Below are 13,396 nucleotides of genomic sequence, written 5' to 3' on the forward strand. Positions count from 1 at the left end.
CCACGACCTATAACCAGATTTTTGTTCATTAGAAAAGACATTAACTAAAGACTCTGTCCAACATTGTTGGAAGGGGCCTGCTCAGGTGCCTAACCACGAATGGACAACTACCCTGTCTCTGACACCTGCCTTTACTTACTGCAGAGATCAAGGACTTCTCTAGGATGAGAAGCACCCAATATCAGAGATAGATAGCTGCCCCAAAACATTGGTAAGGCCTGTATACCTACAAATTGATGTTGAACTTTATTGGTTTGATTTGGTTGATAGCAGGTCTTTACCTGCTATATTTATCTGCTAATATTAATCATAATAATAGTTACATTTGTTCATTAGGCTTTTCTCAAACCTTATATATGCAGCCTGTTATTATAATTGCTGAAGGTGGATAACTTTTGTATGATCAATAATACTCTTTATGGTTTCTCTTTTGCAATTTAGAAAAAATGCTATTGCAAAAAGAAGGGATGTGTGTTTTTAAGAGAAGTTCAAAGGAAGCAATTTGTATTAAGTTGGTTATTTCTGAATGTATAAAGAGACAAATTAGAAGAACAAAGCAAGTTGTAGAAGGTTAATAGAAAAGGAATATTGAGAAAGGAATTTTTTATGTATAAACACTAGAACCCAATTATGAAAATGTGCTTACCCAACCTTATTAATTCAAATGGAAGCTGAAGTGACTATAAAACCATGGCACTAACTACAATTGAGGTCCAGAAAATTTATTTATGAAACTCTTACAGTTTGGGCCTCTGGAATTTTTAAATGGTAAGTAAGAGCTGTGCTTACAGCACTTACTCTTACAATTTTGACCCTGATTAAACCTTAAAGTTACAGCTTCCAGTTGCACAATGAGCAGGAATCAGATTAATAATAGCACTTGAGTGTTTCCAATGAGAAGTAGGTGGGCCATAGCAATTGAGAACTCATCTCATGATCAGATTATGAAAACTAAAGAGGTGTATAATGTGCCCTCAGACAAGAAGTAAATATTACAACTATGTGCAAAATACAGATAAGTGAGACAAACAGAAAAACTTGGATCACGGTAGCTTATAGGTTAGAAATGATCCCAAGTGTTTTTCTTAATGAAGGCCCATGGGACCTGAGTGTACCCCATTTACCTGACTTTCACTTTTGAGAAAAATTTGGCCCTGACTTCCTTCCAAGGTTATGGTCTTACCCCATCCCCAATGGTCCATCCTCAGCAAGAAAAATGCTGACACTAAGACTTCCTAGGAATGAGCCTTACCATAGGACCACATTATCCAACCAAAAGTTTGGTCATCAACGTATCCTTTGGATTGATTTATGACCAAAAGGGGCAAGTGTGGATGAAAGAGAAGCCACTTATTAAACCTGACAAGCTCAGGGGAGGCCTGCAGGGTGGCTTTACAAACTCAGAGACCTAAAGTAACCATATAGGATGATCTGAAACCAAAATTTTCTAAGTAAAAGCAGTTCATGGTGGGTAGTCATTATTTTTTTCTTAACAGAAGTTAATGTTTCCCTTAACTGAGCCTGTCTGTTGTCTTTTTTTTTTTTTGCATCAATAATATAGCTGATAACATACCTTTGAAATGTAAGAGAAATTTTTTCCAGATTCCTCAACCTTTACAATGCAGCCATCACACTGAAGAAGAGCCCAGAAATCCTTTATCACCATATACCTGCCTATGTAAAAGAAGTATGTATCTATACATTTCATTTCATCTTGTTATTTTATTTTTGAGAGAGAGAAGGATAGGAAAGGATAGAAGGAGAGATGAGAAGCAATTCACAATTGCCTCATTTTAGATGTCCATTGATTGCTTTTTATATGTACCTTGACCAAGGGGCTCAAGCCAGCCCAGTGATGCCTTGCTTAAGCCAGTGACCTTGGGCTCAAGCCAGCGACCTTGGAATCATGTAAATGATCCTGCACTCAAGCCAGTGACCCTGTGCTCAAGCTGGCAAGCCTGCTTATGCCAACAAGCCCATGCTCAAGCCCATGACCTTGGGGTTTCAAACTGGGGACCTTAGCGTTTCAGGCTGACACTCTATCCTCCACACCACCACTGGCCAGGCTGTCTATACATTTTACTTTTTATCCAATCCCAAGATTTTCCTGCTTCTCTGATCTATCACCAATGGATTTCATGTAATCATCTTATATATATTCCCCTTTGATTTTGATATATAAAGTAAGTGGTGCAACAGCTATTTTCTTAATCCATTGAGATTCGCTTCCTGGCAATTATTGTCAGTTTGGCTCAAAGAAACTCATAAAAATTAAAAAAAAAAATAAAGAAGACCCTTAGTATCCACCTTTACTTTTTTATTTCTAGTAACAGTAAATACAAAAAGAATATGTTCTTTTCTAAGATACATTTTAATAAATTAATAATTATTTTATAGAATTATAATGTTTTATTACACATTAATCTGCTTAACATGGACCTGCAAAAATGCTGATTTTATTTCTCACAGTATGTGACAAAAGCCCACAATTCCACTAATAGAGATGAAGCTTATTTATTACTTGCGTATAAAATGTAAGTAGGTTTCAGCACTATCCCCCCAAACTATTATGCTCTTATAGGAGAAACAGTCTAAGTGAAACTTGTAGTCGTCTTATCTATCATTGCCTTTGAAAGGAAACAGAGAAAATATATTAGAAATAAAATTCACTGAGAACAAATAATCCCTACGCACTAAAAATTTAGGTGGATAAATAACTTTGAATCCATAATTTCACTTTGAAAACCCAACTATACATATACTATACAATTATATAATCAGCTATGCATGTTCTCCAGAGTGGGGCAGTGCACTGTATAATGCAATTTCACTCTCAAATAAAAAATGCTTCATTACAAACTTTTTCATATACTAACAAAAAAATGAAGTTGTATAAATTACCTACCCCAATTTCTCAGACTTTAAATATTACATACTGCAAAAAGAATTAACATACACATAACTAAAGCACAATGTGATAGCATTCTAAAGCGTAAACCCAAACAATTTCCATTGTAGATGAAAGTTAGTTGCCAAATGTACAAGTATAGAAAACCCATTCAGTAACAATGTAACTATAATAAATACATTTTGTTTCACATATTGGCTTAATAGAATATCAGTATATTGGTTGTCTTATTATATGCAGGCACTATGCTAACTGCTATGTCCAGAAATGGTGAATATACATCTCCTAAGAGCTTCCAATTAAATGAGGAAGACAGGCATGTAAAGTAATATATACACAACAGTGTGATTCTCAGAGAACTGTACTATTCTCATTATTTCAGCAACCTTGTTACCTTCAGAACCAATTTCATAATTTGTTAAGCTATAGAGATATGTTTGGGAATTGGTCAAAGTTATTAAAATAAACAAAGCTACCTGACCCAGAAATTTCTTTAATAATGGCATTGTTTTATGAAAATATCATACTCTATCCAACTGGTTAACAGCACAGATGAGTCTTCAAAATGATATTATTACCATAATGCTGGTTATTTATTCCTTTGTGAGCACTGTCCTCACTAGTTACCAAGGATGTGACTGCTTCAGTTCCAATTTCTTGTACAGTTTTTAGGGTTGTTTTTTAGAAGTGTTTTTAAAATTCTGAAAACCACATCCCATGACAAATGACTGAAAAGACATTAAAATTTGACTTTAGACTCCTCTTCTAAAAACACGTTTGTGACTATGTTAATAGGGGATAGAAGGAGAGAGAGAGAGAGCGAAGATCCAGCCCAAATTGGATTTATAGGAGCTAGAGAGCTGGTAAGGGAATGAGATGCCTGAACTATCAAGAGGTTATGCAATGCTGGTCAAGTGCACCCACCAAAAAAGGTGCTAGAGCTAGAACAGAGGCGATTATACAAGGAGAAGCATGTAATCCCGGCCATCGTGGCTGGTTTTAAAGTGCTAAGGTTTTAAACAAGGACGACAATGAGGCTTTGATCTTAGAGGAATGGGATTGTGCTGCTGTCTCAAACACTTGTGGAGAGAGCAACCTAGGACCAGGAGCTGGAATTATTACAGGGAGGCAGACTTGTGTTTAATGTTAGCAAGAACTTTCTAACAGAACTGATCAAAATGGAGGTAGTGAGCTCTTTAGCCCTGGAAGTACTGAATTAGAAACTGAAAGAAAAGTCACTGTACAAAGATGTTTTAGAAGTTAGAGGGGCCTTCTCTATCAGGTTTAAAGCTGTATTAGATTTCAAAGTTATTTTCAAGTTTCAATATGAGTCCATGATTTAGAAGAGTTATCTTCTTCTGATGTGTGTAATGGTATCATGCTCTCATTAAACCCCCTACTTAGATATTAAATTTGACTAAGCATCATAGTGTCATAAAATTTATTTATAAATACATCTAGATTTTAAAGTTATAAAGGTACTTTCAAATCACACAATCTAACTAGAATCACTACATTTAGCTATACAGCTACATTCGCTGTGAAATAAGAACAATAATTCAGACAAAAATTTTAGGTACTGGTCTTTCAGTTTCTATTTACTGTAAAACAGATGCACACCTATGGTACACAGAAAAAAAAAACATTATTAGCAACTTACCATAAATGTGAGCACCATTTACAGATTTTTTCCTGAGTAATTAAAACACAATTTCCTTCAATAAGAATGCTCCTGAAGTGATGTAGTTTTTTTTTTTAATGATGTAGGTCATTAAAAAAAAGACTCAAGTCCTATTGAAATCTTGAGTATGCAGAAATGTTAAAATCAAGTTTAAAAAAATGCTGAATTGAAGGTGAAAGCAATTAGTAATATGTCAGAAAACAATTAAGATAAAAATTTGTAAATAGAATGTAGAAATCTTTGGTTGTGCATTCCTGTGTAGGAATTTATTGAACTAATCATCTGCCACATGCCAGTCTTTGATAATTTGCCTTATTCTACATATGGCTTTATAAAGTGGAGTAGAGTTGTTTCTTGCGCTCAACTACTTCCCTACAAATTCTAGCCTTTGTTTTTAGGTTGCCCTTTAGGGCACCCTACTGGCAGACATTTTTGAGTCTTACAAATTCAATTCTAAATCAATTCTAATTCAAATCTAAATATAAGAAAAGATATTCCAAACATCGAATCCAATTACACTGAGAATGATGATGTAAAATAACATTATATATTCAACAATATACTTAATAATTATTTATTGCTTCTAAATCTCAAAGTGCAAACAAATGCTTCCTTCTATACTTGATTCTGATCCCCAAATTGTATATATAACTTGAGCTAGGTATACTGAACACATATCCCAGTATTTTTCTTGTATCTGAGAAATATGGAATTATGCTGCAGCATGTGCTAACTATCTATGATAAAGACCTCTTTCCATCCCCACACTAGTTGAGTGTATGGGAATATAGTTAACTGTGATTATTCAAATATTCTTCATATACTCAGTCTCCCAGGCACTAGATGAACCAAAGGTGATCCAAAGGACAATCACTCTAGGAATGTCCATTAACTTTGAATTTATTTCATAAAAATGTTGAATTTAATCTCTTATATTTAACAATGCCATATACCTATTTCAATTTTATAAGGTATTACATTAGAATTTTTTTTTTGCCTGCATAATCCAAATGTAGTGGAGTAAGAGAAATGATAAAGGATTAGAAATGTTAAACAATTTCTCCGCAAGACTGAAATCTGGATAATGAGCACAATCTCTTTGTTTCTACATTGCAGCAGTGGCTGAAGGATGACAAGGAAAGAGAATCAGAATTTAAAGAAAAAAACTTACAGAAGAGGCCATTGAGAAAAGGATATTATTCCCGCTTCCCCAACCTTACTGGCAGGAGAAATAGCCGCTTCTGGGGGTACTGAGAATACACTTGAGAGATCACTGAAACTTCCATACTAGCATGTCAGATATCTAGGAGGGTAGGTGAGAGCAGAATTATGTTATATATATGTATATATTGGCCAGTGAAGCCACAGTGATTGCCAAGATCAGAAAGATATTGCCAGTTTCGTCATTGACCATGTATCTGTATGGCTTGGTTCTTGAGAATTTTGAACACATAAACAAGAGCAGACAGATCAAATTAAAACACTGTCTTATAAGAAGATACAAAATTAGAGAGAACAAGATCAACTACTGACAGGGCCAAGCCTAGCACAGACTGCTATGATGCCAAGGGAAAAGACCAGTAAATAAAGAGTTGGGGGATTTATAACTAGAGTCCTTTTCTTACAAACACAACTAATGAAGAGCACTCAGGAACAGAGTAAAGGGACAGCAGTAAGGAAAAATGATTAACAAGTGACCTGCAGCAATTGCAGTAACTTCGGCAGAAAGCCGTATACATTAGGAAATATATTAATCCAAATGTAGAGGGAGCGACCTAGGCCTGGATTACAAAAATACTTCCAAAAACATTACCATAAATCAATGAGCAATGAGAAGAATGGTAGAACTCAAGATAATACAATAAGGAAACAAGATCAGGAAGGGCTTCTATTTTGCTTTAGTTTCTACTTTTTGGAAGAGATTGACATTTCTACAGTCAGTGATTAAAACAATCTTTAAAACATTTTAATTAATATGCTTAAATCAACAGTTCAGCCATATAGGTCACTGCTGTTATCATCTTGTTTTCAAGCCACACACACACACACACACATACACACACACACACACACACACACACACACGGGGGAGAGGAGGGCAGAGCTAAATAAGGTAGGCAGGAAGGCCACCAATTCTACAGAATACTTTTTATACAACTGTCATCTTATTAGGGACAGTCCCTGATTTTGTAATTGCATGATAATGCAGTCTAATATCCTGTTCTGTTTTGAAAATACATTCCCAACTTAGGATTGTATACATTTAGATGGTAAAATAAAAGAACTTTCATTAAGTTCACTTTGAAACACTTCTATGGAATATGTACATTTACAACAGATTAACATTTATTACAGACTGTGGGAAATTACATTTGATTCCAGAGAAATCCAATCTGCACATTCCCTGAGCTGTAAATAGGGGGTCTAAAAAGCTAAAAGGCTTGTATCTTTAAAACTGACTAAAGAAACATCCCCTTCAGAGAGCAGAATCATCCTAGCTGAGAAAAAGGATGATTAATACTCTTCTATTGTTTGGGTTAAAGGTGATTAAACAGCTGAACAGATGTGGGCTGTGACTACTACTATTAAATACCAAAAGCCCAGTCATTTATTTAAAATTTAGAAAATAATTCACCATGAAAATTTTACTAAAGTAGTAAACTAACATGGTACTTTAGAGATGGTATATATCATCACAGAAAACTAATATGGTACTAATTTAAATGCTGAAATTCCTAATTGCAACACTAATTTGGACATTTAATAGTTTAAGAAATGCACAATAATGATCCATTTATTTAGAGGTCAGATTTTCTATATCTTCAATTACATTGGAACCTGGCAATAACAGAAATATTATTTTAGCATTTCCAGCCAAGAATCCAAGAACTTCACTCAAACAGGATACATGTTAAGATAAAGTCAGGTTAGTGTAACAGTGTAACTGGAACTAATAATTAAATCAAAAATGTTAATTTACTGAACTTGAACCAGGAAATAAGAGAGATGTGATACTCCTAGAAATTTAAACCAACTAACACCAAGAAATAATGAAAACAGCAATATTAAAAGTATTTCAGTAACTTCTGAGAGCATTATGAAATTATAACATGGTACATCATGCTTTTAATAAAGAGCTGAATTGTTAAAAGTTGAATTATAAAAAAAGCTAAGCTATGTTTAGTGTACAGTTTAGAAGGCTAGGGAAACACAATGCATTTTAGAAAGATTCCTGACCAAAACAATGGTGAAAGAAAGAAAGGATTTAAAAGAAGCTAACCATGATCAGAAAGGATAGAAATTCAACAACTCTTATACCTGTAGTAACAAGGTAGCATTTTCACCTCCAATCTATTTTCCACTTTATATAAAAGAGTGTATATAATGCATTTTTACTACCTAAAAGGATTTCTCCCATCTCCATAGTACAAATCTGTAAACTTTGTTTTTACTAGTCTTTCATGTACTTTAAAAATTAAAACATTAAAGCCTATGAGTTTTATTTACATATGAAAATACTAAGTATTCTGGATTCCCCAAGATTAAATTATATTCAGTATATTTTTTGGTAAAATGTATTTTGTATTTTAAGTTTTTTGGAACTGATAATTCTTATATAGTACATATTCATAGTAATTCTCTAATAGAAGGTACATTTTAATTTAATAAAATGTAAATGCCTTTTTATCGATGATTAATATTAACAGTTACTATAGGTTTCTAGAACCAGAAGAGTTTCACAATGTCTAAGAACACACTATTTTTTAGAAATGATTAGAAATCCATGGGTCCCTGTATTTATTAAACTGGATCATCTGGCAGTAAAATTCAGTTAAGGCTTTTGGCATTGGTGAAACTTCTTCCCACTCAGACCTACTGCTGTGGTAGACCTGCACTTCGTCAGTGATTTCGTCGGGCGCATAATCACCGCCTAATATATAAATTTTATCTTCAATTCCAACTGCACCTGCATTAAAGCCTGCACATTCAAAAGATCCTTCACCCTTCCAGACACAAGTATCTGGACAAAAACTATAAACCTTATAGGTGGAAAGGTCACATATATACAGTGTGCAGTTTACTGGGACAGCTTTAATTAGTGTTGCATGAAAAAACTGCCCAAATTCTGCTACTAATTCAGACCACTGATCAGTTGTAGCATTGTATTTAAAAAAGCAATCAAGTGATGGGTTAAAGGCATCTGTAATCTCTACCTCTGATCCAAGAACATAAATTACATTCTGGCATGCACTTGCTTCAGGGTAGTATATGCCCCTGGGTAATGGGCTAACAGACTTCCATTCTTTGGAAAGAGGGTTGTAAGATTCAACATCTAACAGACTTTTAATGTCCTGAGATCCTGTAGTCTTTCCACCTATGACAAATAATCTATTAAGGGCCATAACCGATGTATGCATGGTTCTTGGTGTTTTCATGGTCGAGACCAGGAAGAAATCATTTTTGACTGGACAGTAGCACCAGGTTTGGTCAGTGGCATCATGGTATGGCTCTGCAATATGAAGCCGAACCGTTCTACAACATGGCCCTTTGCAACCACCTGTCAAGAATATTTTTTCTCCGTAACTTGACAGACTAGATCCTGGTAAATCAATCAGGTGTGATTGTGGCAGTATTTTCCATGAATCAGTCTTAATGTTATAGCAAAATGTATATTGATTTTCTCCATTTTCCTCAGTTTTGTGAACAAATATGTATTTTTCAGTTGTGGATGGTCGAGCATCAGGAAAAAGTCCACAAGAACCTTGTACACACTTAACTGCATCCATGATTATGTCAAAACAGTCTGTGCTTTTGAGTAAACACTCTTCATTGAGCAGACAGTCTTGCAGTGTCTCCTCAGGTAACTGATGTAATCTTACTTTTTCAATCAAATAAGGTAGATGCTTTTGCCTTGATTCTAAATCATATTTAGTCCAATTAAGGACAACTTTCAGTACAGTTTCTTCTTCAGGAACATCTAATTCATCTGATTCCAGACATTTCTGCAGTATTCCAAAATTTATCTCTAAGAAATCACTAGATTTAAACAGTAAGGAAAAGTGATGTTGCACAAAATATAATGCATGATCAAACAAACGGGTCGAGCCATAGCTATCTGATATAGATAACAACTGTAAACAATTGACAACATTAATACTTTTTATTAAAAAGTCACTGCAAGCTTTGGATAGGAAGGAAACTTGAAGAAATGATGACAACTGGAAAAACATTTCCACATTATCATCTGTTATCTTTGTCTTTCCAGTATAGGCATAATCAAGAAATGCTTTTACTGCCGTGGCGGACAAATTAGTAATGGTAACACTTCCACCATCTCTTTCTTTCATGTTTACTTCAAACATAGCCCTGCAAAAAATAAAGAACATAGGAGAAGTAAACAAAATATTCTATTCCATAATTTCAATATTGCCTTTAGAAGATTTTCTTTACTGTTGTAAAATATACTTCAGAGCATTCTAATAAATTATTTTGATATATTAAACAGTTACATGATATTATTTATTGGTAAAACATATGTATTACATAATCCCAACATTGCAACAGATATACATTACACCTGATCTATAGCAACTAATCCAAAGGCTATAAAAAGATTCAGATTTTGTATACTGATTTGATGTTCTTATATATTATTCATAAAATCAGGGTAAAATCTCTCCTAATAGCTGAATTTACTTATGAATTTATCTCTGCAGGTGATAATTAAAATTACTTAAGATACATAAATTCTTCTGGGTTTAGTATTTAAAAGTCTCTTTCAAATTAATTTTCAGTTTGGCAGTCATGAGACCTGTGAAAGATGGAACACAGTGAGATATCAGATGTCTTCAATGCACCTGTTTATGTGTAGAAATCCACCAAAAAGATGAATATACCTCTAAAAGGACACATTTTATACAGCACTTTAGGGAAAAGGGAATATGGTTTCATAAAACTAAGCAATAACAGTGTACCACACCCACGGTCACATGTCTAATAAATAGGAGAGCTGGGATTTAGATTGAAGGCATGTGTATTAAGGGGCCACACTCCTAACCATTGTACTACAGAGCTTCCTCTGATGAAAAGGTGACTGAGGATAAGGGAGCAGAAAAGAACTCTACTTGGAAGAAAAACTGGATTAGAAGAAAGGAGAAGAAACTAGTGGAACCTGAGAGATGGAGCCTTATAAGAACAGTCAGGGCTCCAGTGACGTGTGCAGAAGAATTACTGAAGTTACCTGAGAGGAGGAATGAAATAGATGCAAACATACAGTATAGTTAGGCAAACAGCCAATAAAAGTTGTATTTTTTATCTTAACTCTGACCTTTTTATTGTTTGTTTTTTTTAGAGAATTAAACCCTGCTTACTTCAAATAGAAACTGCTTACAAAATTGAACATAATGCAAAATACTGCAGTGATGACTTTAGTTTATTGTAGTATGACTAGGAGAGCTGAAATCCAGGATGTCACCAAGAGTACTGTGTGTCTGACCAAGAGGCCTCACAGGGTGGGTCATGTGTCTGACCCTTCAGCCTTGTACAATCAAAAACATAAGGTCAAAACAGTGAGTTCTTACAGACACTCCAGTGAGTTCATGACTAGGACACTCCTTGTAAGATGATCTATATTGGAACCAACTTATATTCAGAAGACTGCCTAAACTTACAACAAGCTGGAAGCTCTCCAGAGTGCTTCTGGTGGTGCTTTTCCTATTCTAGGAGCATCTGTACCAAAGGAGAAATCATGAAATCTTCTGGGTTAGAGTCCCTCTCCTCCAGATAATCCATGGACACAGCACATGACTGAAATGTATTTTCCTCTCAGACTCCTTATTTTCTTTTAACTTTGCTTTCATTGAGGATGAATCTGTCCTTTCTCCTTTTTCCAAATGATACAGTGCAGAGAATCCCTCAAATAAAACTGACCCCAGATCAAAACAATTTTTCCCCTAAACATTTCAAGAGACTCATGTTCTATTGTAGAAAACTTTTGGAAATGCTGGCCTGTGAAGACCGGAGCTTTACAAAGATGGTCCTCAATTTTCATACTCCAAAGTCATTCGTTCATCTAGGTTCTAATGAGCTCTTTTCAAGAATTAAAAACTGCTGCATGCTCCTGTGGGTGGAAAGTTGAGTAAAGTTTAAGAAATAATTATCCATACCATAAAATGAGGCATAAACAAGGCAAAAGTACCTGAAGAAGTCACTGCAAGCTGCTAACACACAACGGTGACAGGGGATTATTTCATCTTTCAAGATTATTTTGAAATCATAAAAGGCATTTTGTTCTCTAAAATTTTGCAGTACACTTAAGATTTTCTGCCCATGATCTTCTGACACAAGGAAGTTGTTTATCTTCTCAGATGGAACTCCATTGCATGAACTTCGTGGATAGAAATCATATGAATTATCCATAGCCAATTTCTATCTGTTATTAGAACTGAAATGAAAAAAAAAATCACTGAAGTAAAATCCTAATAAATTTTTCAGATTAAAATTTGCCCTCTTTATTATCAATTACAAAAAGAATGCTCACTAAGAACAATTATAAGATAGTAAACTTTGTTCTAAAGATTTGTTTCCATGACATTCAAAAAACATTCCTTTAAATTTTTACAAATATTGTGATCACTGGGGTAAAAAGTATTATTATTAACTTTATCACTGGGATAAAGTTCAAGGCTATAAAAATGTGTTAAATAGCACAACTTGTAAGTTGTATAAATAGCTTATATAAGATGTCACTACATGACTAGTCTTGTTATATGTAAGAGCTATTTTTTATATAGTAGTTATCATTTGGATATATACCCAACATATCCCTCTCCCCACTCATTCATTTGCTTCTGGTAACAAAGCAGATGTTAAAATGTTGATTTTGAAACATAGTTATATGCCTTTTGGGGTTGAACTTTTAAAAGACAACTTATTGAAAAAAAATCAATTTTAAGCTGTATTAACTAGTTATGGCCTTTACTAAGGAAAAAAAAAGACAAGAGGCAGTTCTGACCCAGGTGTTACTCCTGGTCTATTTCTCAAGTCTAGCGACAGGCTGGAGCATCCATCTGCTACAGCAATGTAGGGTCTTCACTTCACGGCCTGCCTCAGAACACCATAGACTTGGTTGGGAGACTCGACCTCTACACCCACCTCAGTCAGCAAAAGTGGAATGGAGAACCTAGAATTCTGACTTGCCAGGGTGTAATGAGGTGCTTCAACTCTCCTCCCATCCCTGCACTACAGTAATGTCTGAGAAGGCTGAGTGGAGATCCAGAAAATTAATCTCTGCAGAGTGGTAACAGTGCCCATCAATCACCTCCCCTCACCATAAGCAGAGATGCTATGGCATCTGGGGAGTCTGGACTTCTACTCCTTGCGGCACTAACGTGGCATTCCTTCCTCACCTTGCTGGGGCTGAGTCAAAAGCCTAGTGTAGAGGCCAGACTTTCACTAGCATTCAGCAGCAACAAGCCACCCTCACAGGATGACAGTGCAGACCACATGAGGAGCAGTAACAAGGTGCCCCTCCTTCTCTCAGCCAGTGTTATCAGAGGATGCAGAGTGGGGAGTCTGAACTCCCAACTCTATCCAGCAGTAAGAAGGAGCCCTTCCTAGCCCAGAGGTGAGACAGAAAACTGGACTTCCACCCCAACCTGGAATTAATAAGGTAGTCACTTCTACCCAATACAGTAGTGCTAACATGCAAAAGACCTGCTAACATGCAAAATTTAAGTAAGTTCTAGAGTCTTAAATATAACATTCTATATATAGCCAAGAATCAGAAATATATCAAAATCAGTGAG

General features: G+C 35.1%; 1 protein-coding gene across 2 annotated transcripts in view; it reads right to left on the minus strand.

The window, feature by feature from the left end:
* Window positions 1-2,319: 2,319 nt before the first annotated feature.
* KBTBD3 (kelch repeat and BTB domain containing 3) overlaps window positions 2,320-13,396 on the minus strand; it is a 31,368-nt gene continuing 20,291 nt past the window's right edge. The window contains exons 1-3 of one of the 2 annotated variants that reach the window (XM_066371587.1): window positions 11,788-11,881; window positions 10,448-10,513; window positions 2,320-9,956 (exon numbers count right to left, since the gene is read on the minus strand). In XM_066371587.1, the coding sequence (XP_066227684.1) occupies window positions 8,354-9,952 (1,599 nt within the window). In that variant the 5' untranslated portion in view covers window positions 9,953-9,956; window positions 10,448-10,513; window positions 11,788-11,881 and the 3' untranslated portion in view covers window positions 2,320-8,353. Of the gene's footprint in view, window positions 9,957-10,447; window positions 10,514-11,787; window positions 12,034-13,396 lie in introns of those variants that run through there. The other variant, XM_066371586.1, reaches the window with a different exon arrangement.

This window comes from Saccopteryx leptura, chromosome 1 (genome assembly GCF_036850995.1).
Source record: "Saccopteryx leptura isolate mSacLep1 chromosome 1, mSacLep1_pri_phased_curated, whole genome shotgun sequence".
NCBI classification, from domain to species: Eukaryota; Metazoa; Chordata; class Mammalia; order Chiroptera; family Emballonuridae; genus Saccopteryx; species Saccopteryx leptura.